The sequence below is a fragment of the Alternaria ethzedia genome, assembly GCF_023757985.1.
Source record: "Alternaria ethzedia strain BMP 0044 chromosome Unknown scaffold_13, whole genome shotgun sequence".
Taxonomy (NCBI): domain Eukaryota; kingdom Fungi; phylum Ascomycota; class Dothideomycetes; order Pleosporales; family Pleosporaceae; genus Alternaria; species Alternaria ethzedia.
In genome coordinates this window covers 165,326-177,324 of record NW_026056206.1, presented here as the reverse complement: position 1 = coordinate 177,324, position 11,999 = coordinate 165,326, and the positions used below count along the sequence as shown (strand labels likewise).

Here is an 11,999-nt window from a genome sequence, read left to right as displayed (position 1 = left end):
TCTTCGCTACATAGAGTATGCGCCCGAAGCTATCGTTGCTCCGGTGAATCTAAATAAGTTTCGCGTCCACGATTATGCCAACTACCTAATGTTCATGTGCAACCATTCCTTTGCCTTTGGTGATAGATTTTCTCGCAGAGTGCGTCCATTTAATCATCATCAAAGAACAAGAACGGAGACACGCTAACGTCGGCAATGCGATAGTCGCAACAAGCATACCAAGGTTGGTGGCGGTACTCAGGTCTTGACGCTACGACACTTCCATTCGCCGCGCCACGGCAAGCTCAACCAAGCCCACGCCACCCGTCATCCCAATCTTCAACGTCGTCATTACTGCCTTCTCTCTTTTCTGTACTTGCTCCTCTTCTTTTCTCCAGGTACTACAGCAAGCGCATCACGGGTGAAAGCAAGTACACCTGGAAGTGGTTGGGTGGTAGAGCATAGTCACGTGACGCTAAGGTCATGGGCGATGCCCACATGGCATTGCTACGTCATTCTGGTGGCCGCGTCACATTTGAAATGAGAACACCTGGGCAAAATATTTTCGGTCGTTACTACTAATGAGTCGCCAATGAGTAAAAGCGAAGCTATGATCTCGAGTATCGCAATGCCGATAATCCCGCTGCAGCAACCGTGTGAATAGTGAACATTAGCAAAGCATTTAGTATTTCACAGGTCAGTCTCAGCTTCTTCCATTCTCTTCTAGGCCGCGCCTCGTACATTACTCTCCAGTTCGGCTAGTACGACTTCTTCGTCATGATCAGCTAGCTCTCTTTCACCGATGTCTAGATGCGCTTGCTCTGGGTCGACAGGTCCTCCTTTGAACTCTTTGCCTTTCTCTCGCCTTGGGCTGTGATGCATGTTCTCTTTTTCTCGTGCTCTGAGAGCGTCGAGATCTTTGAGCCGTTGGCTGAAACGCGTAGTTCGTGCAGACGGCTTCGTTTTGGTCTTGGGTGAAGGCATGTCTGGGGTTTTCTCAGCCACAGTGTTATCCTTCGCTTCGTCGATGCGCGTTGAAATGTCTGTGTGGGTATCAGTCGAACTTGCAGACTGGGCTACATCAGAATCGTCTTTTTCTGAGTCCACTTCAGATCCGGCATCTTCAGGGCTCTCATCGTCTTGGTCCTCATCTTCGGAATTCTCGTCGTTCGTATCGCCTTCACCGTCACTATCCGAGTCGCTGGTAGTACCGTAGAGCACATGTTCTACTGCCCTGAACTCTCTCCTCATCCTGTGAAAGTACCATCGATTCGCGTCGGCGTCGTGCTTCTTATCGATCCTTGTCTTCCAGACCACCATCGCATTACGAAATATTGTGTAAACAGTACTGGTGCGGTCTACGATGGGTTCTGTATTGTCCAGAGCGTAGAGGAGGTGCGCAACGGTCTCTTTGATAGGTTTGGTAGTGCATTTTTCGTGGTAAAGATTGAAAGCTTCTATATCTCGTCTAAAGTCAATCGGTGGAGTAGGTTGGGTGAAGGCCGCCATCTGAACAAGCTTGTGTAGATCTTACACCTCTTCAATAAGATTATGAAGCTTGTTGATCTAAGGAGAAACAAGGTTATGTATGAGGGTAGGGTCAACATGTTTGCTACTTGCAAGACTTCCAAGGTTGTCAAAACCGCACATACAGTGAACAATGAGCTCATCAAAGTTCAGTACGTAGCGTGCCTGAATGTTGCAATCAACTAGCAGCATGACATTGTATTGTGCATGGCACTGATAGAAGAACAGATAACGGAAAGATGTAGCGACGAGCTCAGACCGAGCAGCACAGAATGCAAACGAAACTGGCGGTTACCATGGGGACGTGCCCAGGTGAAGAGAGAGAACTCTGCCTTTGCGACTTGCGCGTCGTCAAGCGACCTCCACAACAACCTCACGCCTGCCTCAAAATTTCTCAAAATTTTTGACGCTCACATACTAATCTGATCATCTTCAGACTCTCGCCTCGCCGATCCGATATCATCATGATGGATCTAGCATCCCAACTTCACAAGCAGTTCCGCCTCAGCGGAGGGCAGTCGTTTCTGGCCCAGAACGAGATCGAGGCCACCTTCGCGGTGTTGTACGGTGCGCATTCTCTGAGTATTCGACATTTGCCTTGTCCGCACACTAACATAAAGTTCCAGGCGAGTCCACTGAGAAGGACCGAAGCGACTTCGACCTGCTGTTCCGCGGTCTGAACCAGGACATCTGGGACCTGCAGCACGAGCTGTCGGTGAACACAGTTGGGTGGTGGTGGGCCGGGGTCGCAGCATCCCGTCTGTACGACCGCCTCAACGGGTTCATGGACAAGAGGGTCAGGGCATTGGCGGATGGCAGCCCCATCCTCGTCAAGGGCTTGCCTCCGACCATGCCAGGTCCGATGCTGTCGAAGTGGGCGAGCGACTACGTCGCCAACTCCCCTGCACCCTCCGCGCCTCTTTCCGCAACACCTCGGAGAAGCAGGATAATCGCCGGGGAGACGAAGACTCGTCGCACGGCCCGCGTCCGTCGTGAGAAGCGCGAGCGTAAGGCAGCCGCTCTAGCCAAGGGTGGTGCATAGTACGCTGGTGGATGGCGTTGGCGACTACATGTCGGCCTCAGGATCAGGATACCCGAGCTGTGTAGATGATAAGTACACTACGTAGTCCTATACCATACCCGGACTTACCTCACTGTCCGAGGTCAAGCATTCTCATGTGCTTCCCTATCTTTCCTCGCTTTTCTCAATCTAATGTACTCCTCTAGTGTGATCTTCCGCACAGCTGGAATAGTTACATCCTCAGTGGCGGGAATATTCGTCGTACTGACATTGCTGCCTGGCACTGACATCATAGCAATTCTCGCAGATGCTACAGCATGGGGCGCTGATGTCGTATCCGGGGTCGGTCCTGCAGTGATCGTCCGCTCACCGTCGCTGTCATGGATTATAACAGGCCCGCTCATATTGAGGGGGATGTCTGTTGCATGCGCCTTTGTAGAGAACAAAACCAGTTGTCTCAATGTTAGCATGGTCCTCGCTACCTCTTGCTCTTGCTCGGTGTGACGTTCGCCTGTTCGATCAGGCCTACTAATGCGGTGATCAACCCATCCCATGCGACTTAAACTTTGATGAGGCCTGGTAACAGCAGCGGTGTCTTGCTGACAGCGATTTGAGATCGTGATAGTGGGAGTTTTTAGTGGATTATTCGACATCTCGCCAGCTTTGTAGATCGAATGGAAGTGCTCTATGTTCATTGAGGGCTAGCCGAGTCAAAGTGGCGGAGAGAATATGGCTGTTCAAGCAATTACATTACAAAGTTTGTCTCGGCTTACCACGGGTTATATTCCCGCCACAGTCAGGCAGATCACTGAACACAGCGTGAATGGGCAATTGATGGAAGATTATCTGTAGTGGATAGCTGCCTAGTTTTTAGTGCGTGAATTGAGTACTCGCTTACTAGATTCACAAAGGTGTGTACACATACAATTTCTCTAGCAGTACTTGAGCATCTTCTCGTCTCTCAGAAAGGTCTACTCCTTCCATTCCTCAACGCCCCAAAGCTCGTCCCACCTGTCTTCCTCCTCCATAGCCATCTCTACGTCTTGTTGTGCTCGCGCATGTTCGAGTTCCATCTCTTCGACCATCTTGTGTGCGGCATCATCCTTCGGCCTAGTACCGAAACCTCTGTAGCTCTTATGGCCGAAAGTCTTCTCACCAGCAAGATCAGCTGGAAAGGTCTTTGGACGGCTCGGAGGCTTCATTAGTGCATCAAGCTCCTCCGCTCGACGTCCGGAGGGGCTATCATACTTGAGCTTGAAGTCGTTTGCCGCGGATGGCATGAAACCTTCGCCCTCATCCAATTTTAAGGGCTCTGGTGCTGGTTGCTCAGATTCGATAGCCTTTGAGGACGATTTCCCAGCTCCAAGAGCAGCGGCAGTTTTATTTGGTGTCGAACGACGAAGGGGTATGACCTCACGCGAGGTTTCTTTCTTAGCCGAGTTAGTCGACTCCAAAGTCCCTCCAGGAGCGGATGGATTCATGAGTCTCTCGACAAAATCCATGCTCTCGGGATTAGCACTGATGTCACTGTTTGCCATCTCCCTTAGGATGAATGCAGCAGTGAAGTCATCGTTATCCACATCATTAGCAAGTGTGCTGCGCATAGCGCTTTCTTGCTCACCTTGAACAGGGTGTATGTAGCCTTCCTGTCGCTCGACCTCGGCTAAATATAGGAGTTGCCGTTGACGTTCGAGGTCCTTAGCTTGCTCAAGATCGAAAGCATCCAATGGTTCGTCAGTATCCAGCGATTGCGATAGGCTGTCTACTTCCCTTACAACCCATATCCTGTCGTTTGTAATTCTTAACTTTGGCAGCTTCAGAGCAGTGTGTTGTCCAGGGAGTCGAGGTAATGCTTCCTGCGCTTTCCGCGAAGTCAGGAGACCCTTGGACTTTGAGGGCCTCTTCCGTGTCTGCTTTACTGGGCGTTCCTGGGCGGGCGTTGCAGAGTCTTGTACCAGAGATTCAGCCAAAGCAGCCTCCAGCTGTTCCTCTTCGGTTAGAACTTGATCCCGAGAAACCTGATTCACATTGCGCGTAGTACGGCGGACCCATGGGGAAGTTCCACCGTGGCCGCTCCCAGATCTCGTTACACGTTGTGAAATATGAGTCGTGGACGTATCTGAAGAATTGGCATCTTGTTGTTCGGGTAAAGCGAACGTTTCTTTAGCAGTAGCCACCTGTACCATCGACGTCGAAGCCGGATGGCCTAGTTCAGTCTGATTATTTGCCCTTTCCTTTATAGCTCGCCATAGCGAAGTACCTTCTTTTAAATGGGGCATGTTTGGCTGGTAGTTGTGAGTTCTTACTGAGGAACAAGATTTTAGAACATGAAATCTGTACTTTTCAGGACGAATGGTATGGGGATTCATTCACACGCGTACCTACTCTGTAATTGCACAGTGCTAACCCCTAGGGCAACAATGGGTGTGAAACAGCTCGAGAAGATACGTTAGCTACCCAGCATAAGTCCAGTCACATTAACGCTTACTATGATTTGGAGGAATTGGAGGAATCGGGATTCAAGAGATTCTGCGAGTGCATCTCAACAAAACGTCAGACGTTCATCTCGTTCATCTAGTTCAATACACGAGGCCTGTTTACCTAGATGATTCCCCAGCAAGTGGAGGTCCGGGATGGCTACGTCTGCTGCTTGTAATTCTCAAACACGATCATCTCCGCTCCGATTACCGACTCTCAACTCAGTCCTCCAGGCTCAGCCCATTCTTGATCTTTCCAAGATCTGGGCTCCCCTTGCATAGTTCGCTCTTTCTGAATGGCTCTCTCAGGAAACGAATCGGGCCAACCGTCTTTGCGCCAGTGCTGCAACCGCCAAGTTGAGTGATAGCTGTATGGATCGTCGTGCCATTCGATACGAGGCTCGGCATACTGGGGGTCTATGGGCGAGAGTTGTTGCTTATTTTGGAACACCGATGCAGAAGGTTGCGCTTTGGTGATCCCTAAAATCACCCTGATCTTGTAGTCGGCCTCGGTAGTTACTTCCAGGCGGTTGTCTTCGCAGATCTTTTCGACGGCTTCGTCGAATACGGAAAGGGCACTGCGGCGGTCTCTTGGTGAGCAGATATCGCTGTCGTGATCGTTTGGTATCTTTTTGGTGAATCGTAGTCGTTTCTCGCGGAGACCACGGGCTATGGTGGTAGCGGGATCGTCTTCTAGAGGACCTTGATACTGGAAATCGCTCATAGAGAGGCCGGTTTTCCTGGTCGGTGGGGGATTTGGTGGAGTACGGCGACCACCTGAGTCATGTGGAATGCTGAATGCTTTAGGCATTAGGGATGTAGTATAGTAGAGCAAACTTAGGGGTGGAAGAGAAAGAGAAGGGTGTTAGTAGGCGGAGGTTATGACACACAGCTAGGCAACAAGACTTTATAGGGCCTAGAAAGTGAGTGATACTACTTTGTGATCGCGTGCGTTTCTTGATGAACGTGACTGCAGAACAAACGCGCAGTACTAGGATATGAGTATGGGAGCAGTGACGGTTCTTACGTTCAACCATCGCCGCAGAACAGGGCAAGAACAGACATCAACACTCGCCGCCCAATAGCCACTTCTCAGGTCTTTCATGACGTCAGGCCTCGTTCCCGGAGCGGAAGTCGGACTCGTTGTCTCTTGCCCGTACTCCGCCTCCTTTGCAGGCACTCAGTCCCACTTGAAGAACTTTTCGTCGTCGTTGACCTTGCGCATGAACTTCCTATGGAGATATTAGACTCACCCAATTGGATCAAAATAGCACGCTTACTGCCTCTTGCTCAGCTTCCGAGCTCTGTTTGCGACAGATCCCGTCAGGGCAGATCGCCTGACAGCATTTCTGCTGAAGATCATGACGAGTGACTGCTTCTCGTTCCTCTCTCCGGCCATCTTCTGATCGCTGGTTCTTGTTGTCTTCTCGCGGAAACCAAAGCTCTTGTAGTAGGCCTTTGTGCCAGGCTTGTTGAACGAGCCGTCATCGAAGCGGAGGTCGGCGGCCTTGAAGGTTTTCGCATCCCTGCCGTAGTGCTTGATGGGATGTGCCTGAGCAGGCGAAACGGAAGACGAGATGGCGAGCGAAGGCGCTCGGATTGGAAGTACCACGGGGCCTTGACCTAGACCTGTGACATTGATGTCAGCATCAGTAGCCGCTGTGGCACGAGACATGATGATGTTGAAGAGGTTCCGGCGGCGTTGAGGTTGCAAAGGTTGCAGAGCGCTGAGATTGCGAGAGAGTCAATCAAATATACGAAGCCTAAGTGAAAAGTTTCAACAATTCCTTTCCTGGTGAAAGTGATTCTCCAAATTAGGCCAATATGCAAACTCTCTTCTCATCACTATGCGTTTCAATCGCCAAACTTCTTATATGAATAATCCCATCTAGTTACTGGTGCCTGAATTGCTTGATTCGGCGTGACGGCGTTGTAATGTCTTGAACATCCTCTTCATCGTCGCTGTCAGCACCTTCTTCTTGGGAAGCGCTGCTATCCTATACAATGTCAGTATCGCGAAAACGCTAGCTAGAGGGATGCAACGTACATCTCTTGCAGTGGTGAAGGCTCCGACACCACTGGCCGTTGAAGGTGGCGGGGGAGGCGGAGGCGGAGGCGGAGAGGGCGGGACAGACACGGCGGTAGAGGTGCCGATCAAGGGTTGATTACTCTGCGGAGGAAGGGCACTGAGGGGAATTGGCCGCCCGACAGCCTGTGAACCGAGTCAGCTGGGCACTCTCATATTCATTCGAGAAAGACTGACTTGTGGTCCACCTTGGAGCACTGCCTGGACGCTTAAATACGTAGGTAAAGTCGTGGCAAAGGCACTCTCGATCTCTTTTGCAAGGCTCTCTGGGTTACCTTGTCGCGCCTGGCTCCTGTTGATGATGTCTTGAAGAGCTATGGTTATAGCGTTGAGGGCTCCACGAGCTGACTGCTCAACGAGGGCATAGTCTTTGTTCTTGTTGTGGGCTACCCATTGCGTTAGATCGCGTCTTGCAAAGGTTATTCGAGTACTTACCGAAGCCGTAAATAGAAATGAGCGCAGCCTCGTCGACGTTTGGGGTGTTGCTTACTCCAGGCTCGCGGCTGCCTGCAGCCTCGGAATGGTCTTCGGGATTGCTGTCGTCTTCAGGCTCGGCGTTCTCTCCAGGCTTATCGTTTTCTGATTCCTCGTCGTCGTCATCTTCGTCCTGTGAACTTTGCTCGCTAACAAACTCCTCGCCAAAGCCTTCATCGTCATCGCTATCATCAGGCGGTGGCGCCTCCGCTTGGGCGTCGTATGCATTATCGGTGGCTTCGGATTCGTTTAGCCAGTCTTGCCATTCTTGATGGGAATTGAAACCTTCCTCCTGCCATGCTGGGCGCTCATCTGCGCAATTTGTCGACTCCGAGTTCTGGTTTGACATCTTGACTGGACTTGAAAGACTGGTAGACGGCCCGGGTTGGAAATATAGTTGAATGGTTTCGAGAGGTCGATATATAGAGGAGAGCGTGACATTGGCAGCTATAGTTTCTTGCGTGGCGCGATATCCCAATCCGCAGTTGGGCAATGCGCGCAAACAATCGCTGTGTCACACCATGTTAGATCGAAGGCAGCTGATAACCGCGTTAATGAATATACATGTGCTGGAAGGGTGATTGGAGTACTTACACGCTCAAGCCTCATTAGGTATGGCCCTAGTAGTCTGACCTGCCACAATCTCTAGCCCAAGGCAGTGAAATCGCAGGGAGGTCAATGAATGATGGAGTACTTAACTCCGTTTTAGCATATCTATACGGGCTACAGAAAAAAGGCCTAATTCGAGGGCTTATAACCACCTTAGAGATTGGCTCGCAGTTTGCTACACTGAAGTGGATGCGTCGAGTAAACAGTGACACATTCACAGCAAGCAGATACTGTGTGCCTGCCGCGGAAACCAGCAACCGATCGCCGTCACCATTGAGTGAGTTGCTGACTACTTTGGCATTCGGTTTTCCTGATACATTGTATTGACGCAGGCGGACGTATATATCTGCTTGATGGTTTGCCTTATCGAGGTGAGTGGCTACGAGGTCAGCATCGGTTCCTTCCATATGATCACCACCTGTTGCATCGCGTCTTAAATTCATCACTGCTTGGGAGTTTATTTTCTTCAATACTCCACAAGATCTTCCATCATGCACTTTATAGAGACCACCGAACAGGTCCAGGTGAGGGGAAGGTGCTCGCTTCGGTGTGATCGGATATACGGGCCAGCTGTTGTGAGCGTACCGTATACACATCGTGACCTCGGAATCATTGGCAGTTTGGGCTGCTGAAGCTATACTGAGTGACGGAGCTGATGGAATGTGACGAGGAAGAGAGGGATGGTAGACGCAGGGAGTCGTAGCGGCGATCTGGTGATCGTCGGAGATTGCTAGCTGTTCCTCCGATGCATCGCCAAGAGGGCAGGAACGCCTCATGCGGCGTCTCTCGCCGTTGCACTATGTAGTTCGCGTCTTGGAAGGGGAATGTATTGTCGATGCTGTAAATGTAGGTCTCAAAGCCATGCTCCACTGATGCCCCCGCGACGCGTGTCCCTCAGCAATACGAGGCCGCGCCACACCAGGGCTGTTCCACGCGTCTCGGTCGGGCCTAGGCTCCCCTGAATGCGGGCGGACGTTCGCAACGCGCTTTTTCTCAAACATGGATCGGGCCATTGCGATGGGGTGAAACACGTTGTGGCCATCTTCGATCTTGATCTCTGTTCCCTCCTCTAGCTACTAACCCGACAGATGCCACACAGCAAACGCTAGCGACCATGTCGTCCTACCGGAAGCACATGCCGCGCCCGGCCCGCCTCGTTTTCAGCGTCATCCTCATATACGCCTTCTTCTGGGTCAAGGGCTGGCCGCGCACCTACGACGACGAAGAGCTTCCGCCGAGCAAGCGCCCGCAGCAAGAGTCGAACCTCGGCCCGCACCAAGTCGACCATGACCAGCTCGTCGTCGCCGTCACCACGACCGCAAACGACGTCTACAACAAAGTCACGCCTCTCATCCTCAACACCAACGAACAAGACCATGGCACGCTCCTGCTGTTTTCGGACCTACAAACGCAGATCGGAAGATGGCCCGTCTTCGACGTCATCTGGCGCTACAAATCCGACTTCATACAGAAGACGAAGCAGCTGGAGCGATACCGCGCTCAGGTCGACTATGCGCGGAGGAGCATACCCCTGGCCAAGTTGAAGAAGGAGGACCCGGAAGAAGAAAAGAGGGAGATGGAGATACTGGACAAGTACAAGATACTGGAGACGATGGCGTCTGCGTGGGAGTACAGACCAGACCGCAGCTGGTATGTCTTCGCTGGCGATGAGACGTACGTCAACAGGCCGAACCTACTCGATTGGCTGAGTCAACACGACCCAGACGCGAAGCACTTCTTTGGCAACCCACCTGCCCCAGCGACGGCGCGCGTTCCCGATCCCTTCGCCGCCGGAGGCACGTCGTTCATCCTCTCGCGAGGAGTCATGCTGGAGCTGTTCAAGAAGCGCAAAGACTTTATCCAGAACTGGCGGGAGCAGATCGCGGACCACACGACAGCTTTCGACCTCGTCGCCAGCGCGCTGCAGGCCGAGGTGAAAATCACCTTTACCACAGTCTGGCCCAGCATCTCTGGATTCGACCCAAGCACGGTGCCTTTCTCGCCCGCCATATGGTGCGAGCCTATCCTGCTGATGCACCACATTACACCGGACATCGGCAGTGATCTGCTCAGATTGGAGAAGGACCGACCCTCGGACCAGCCCACGCTGCGCTTTGCAGATCTATGGTACCGCTTCATGACCCCGGAAGACTTGAATTACACACGCAATGATTGGGACAACTTATCCTCCGAGTCCTCGAACAACCGATGGAACATCCTTTTCCAAGGCGGCGAACATCAGGACGCGGACCGCGCTGGGAACGGAGAAGCGTCGCCAGAGGCATGCCAAGAGTCTTGCGACAACAGCAAATACTGCGTCCAGTGGTCCTACTCCTCGGTTAATCAGAGGAATTGGAACGAGAACCCGCCGACTAAATGCCACCTTAGCAGCAGTATACGCTTTGGAACACACAAGGAGCCACAGAAGTTAAACATCGATGGAGAGAGGGTCACACTCACCTGGAAAAGCGGGTGGAAGAAGGACAAGTTCAGTAAATGGACCAAGCAGCAAAGGTGCAAGGAGCAACAGCAGTAGCTCAGTAGTCTCATCATTTTTAGCGTTCTAGCGGTATTCTTATCCCTCAAGTCTCAACCCGGCTTTGTTCCTATCTCCAGTACTTCTTGTAGTTTGGCCAAGCCCACTTCAGTTCCGCCTCAATCTGCTCGCCCCAGCTCTCCTGCTTGGTCTTGACTACTATTAAGAGCCGTTGCAGGATGTGTGCAACCTTGACTTCGTCAACTCCAGCACCCAGGCCCCTCATCTCCGGCCCCACCGTGACGTCCGTCTCGTCTCCAGAATCCCCGTTGTCTTCGACGTCGCCATCGTGCGAACTCAGGGCCCTCTCAACGTTCCTTTCCGCCTCTCCACCCAGGCCAGAAACCGCAGGCTCATCGACCAATGCTCCAAGACCGAGACCGACCTTTGTGCAAGCCATCTTCAAATCTCGGAACCAACCCTTTTTCGCATTCACCACCTCGGCATATCCGGCAGCAACGAAGTAGAAACCGCACAATGCCTTCAGATTATCCATGCTTGGGCGCTCAGAATTCTCGTCCAGAAATGCCCATAGACTGACCAGGGAAAGGCGTTCGTTATCGCGTCGCGAAAGACTGATGTTGCGGCGGAAGAACTGGATGTTTCCTTGGCTTGTCATATATGCCGAGGCTTTGTACGTGATGTTGTCGAGGACAACGTTGCCCAGGAAGAGCGAGTGTGAGGAGAAGCCGACTCTGTCGTAGTCAGGCCGCTCCCAGGGCACGTCGTCGACGTCGAGGAGCGCGTTGTAGACGTCGGGGAAGTGTTTCTGCGCGAGCGCGTCGATCTCGTCGTACATGTAGGCGCCGGGGGGTTGTGACTCTATGTTTTGAGCCATTGTGGAGGATATGTAGGTGGTAAAGGGATGTAAGAATCTGAGGTTAAAGGCCAAAAAGATAGAGCTAGCAAAGCTCAATTCGAGGTCACTGTGCGTTGCGTTTGCAGTGTGACATCATTGCCGCATTCGGCCTTAAAAGTGAAGGTGAAAGTGCACCTCGTGGAATCAAAAAGAGCAAAAAAAAATGAAGCCTAGTGGAAGTGTCCCCATAAGACTGCATTTAAGGGGTATCGAACTGACGAGCCGATAGAGAGCTTTTTGAATCAGTGGTAGTGTCGCCAGAGACGGCTCACTCTCAGCCATGTGTGCTGTTCGATGGGAGATTTCAAATTTAAATGATATATATAAGTATTTCAATACCTAAAAGCTGATAAGGACGGGGAGCGGATTTTCAGAGCTTCATACACTGTCACAATAAACGCGTGAATACACGATTGAGACATCATTTGCGA

The 11,999-nt window shown here is 51.8% G+C and overlaps 8 protein-coding genes across 8 annotated transcripts; 2 read left to right on the top strand and 6 right to left on the bottom strand.

Annotated features, from left to right (window-relative positions):
• Positions 1-702: 702 nt before the first annotated feature.
• Positions 703-1,230, bottom strand: J4E87_005907 (uncharacterized protein; the record flags this gene model as incomplete). The annotated part of the gene is made up of 1 exon (XM_049377512.1): positions 703-1,230. One exon carries the CDS (start codon positions 1,228-1,230, stop codon positions 703-705), a length of 528 nt encoding a protein of 175 aa, XP_049232553.1.
• Positions 1,231-1,802: 572 nt separating this feature from the next.
• Positions 1,803-2,548, top strand: J4E87_005906 (uncharacterized protein; the record flags this gene model as incomplete). The annotated part of the gene is made up of 3 exons (XM_049377511.1): positions 1,803-1,810; positions 1,943-2,073; positions 2,133-2,548. The coding sequence occupies 3 exons, from the start codon at positions 1,803-1,805 to the stop codon at positions 2,546-2,548; spliced, it is 555 nt and encodes a 184-aa protein (XP_049232552.1).
• Positions 2,549-3,498: 950 nt separating this feature from the next.
• J4E87_005905 (uncharacterized protein) lies at positions 3,499-4,579 on the bottom strand (the record flags this gene model as incomplete). The annotated part of the gene is made up of 2 exons (XM_049377510.1): positions 3,499-4,529; positions 4,576-4,579. 2 exons carry the CDS (start codon positions 4,577-4,579, stop codon positions 3,499-3,501), a joined length of 1,035 nt encoding a protein of 344 aa, XP_049232551.1.
• A 647-nt stretch (positions 4,580-5,226) lies between these two features.
• On the bottom strand, positions 5,227-5,728 carry J4E87_005904 (uncharacterized protein; the record flags this gene model as incomplete). The annotated part of the gene is made up of 2 exons (XM_049377509.1): positions 5,227-5,372; positions 5,401-5,728. 2 exons carry the CDS (start codon positions 5,726-5,728, stop codon positions 5,227-5,229), a joined length of 474 nt encoding a protein of 157 aa, XP_049232550.1.
• A 456-nt stretch (positions 5,729-6,184) lies between these two features.
• J4E87_005903 (uncharacterized protein) lies at positions 6,185-6,679 on the bottom strand (the record flags this gene model as incomplete). Its single annotated transcript, XM_049377508.1, has 3 exons — positions 6,185-6,236; positions 6,285-6,633; positions 6,673-6,679. The coding sequence occupies 3 exons, from the start codon at positions 6,677-6,679 to the stop codon at positions 6,185-6,187; spliced, it is 408 nt and encodes a 135-aa protein (XP_049232549.1).
• Positions 6,680-6,896: 217 nt separating this feature from the next.
• On the bottom strand, positions 6,897-7,913 carry J4E87_005902 (uncharacterized protein; the record flags this gene model as incomplete). The annotated part of the gene is made up of 4 exons (XM_049377507.1): positions 6,897-7,001; positions 7,052-7,216; positions 7,268-7,476; positions 7,526-7,913. The coding sequence occupies 4 exons, from the start codon at positions 7,911-7,913 to the stop codon at positions 6,897-6,899; spliced, it is 867 nt and encodes a 288-aa protein (XP_049232548.1).
• Positions 7,914-9,287: 1,374 nt separating this feature from the next.
• Positions 9,288-10,709, top strand: J4E87_005901 (uncharacterized protein; the record flags this gene model as incomplete). Its single annotated transcript, XM_049377506.1, has 1 exon — positions 9,288-10,709. One exon carries the CDS (start codon positions 9,288-9,290, stop codon positions 10,707-10,709), a length of 1,422 nt encoding a protein of 473 aa, XP_049232547.1.
• A 70-nt stretch (positions 10,710-10,779) lies between these two features.
• On the bottom strand, positions 10,780-11,547 carry J4E87_005900 (uncharacterized protein; the record flags this gene model as incomplete). Its single annotated transcript, XM_049377505.1, has 1 exon — positions 10,780-11,547. One exon carries the CDS (start codon positions 11,545-11,547, stop codon positions 10,780-10,782), a length of 768 nt encoding a protein of 255 aa, XP_049232546.1.
• Between the last annotated feature and the right edge of the window lie 452 nt (positions 11,548-11,999).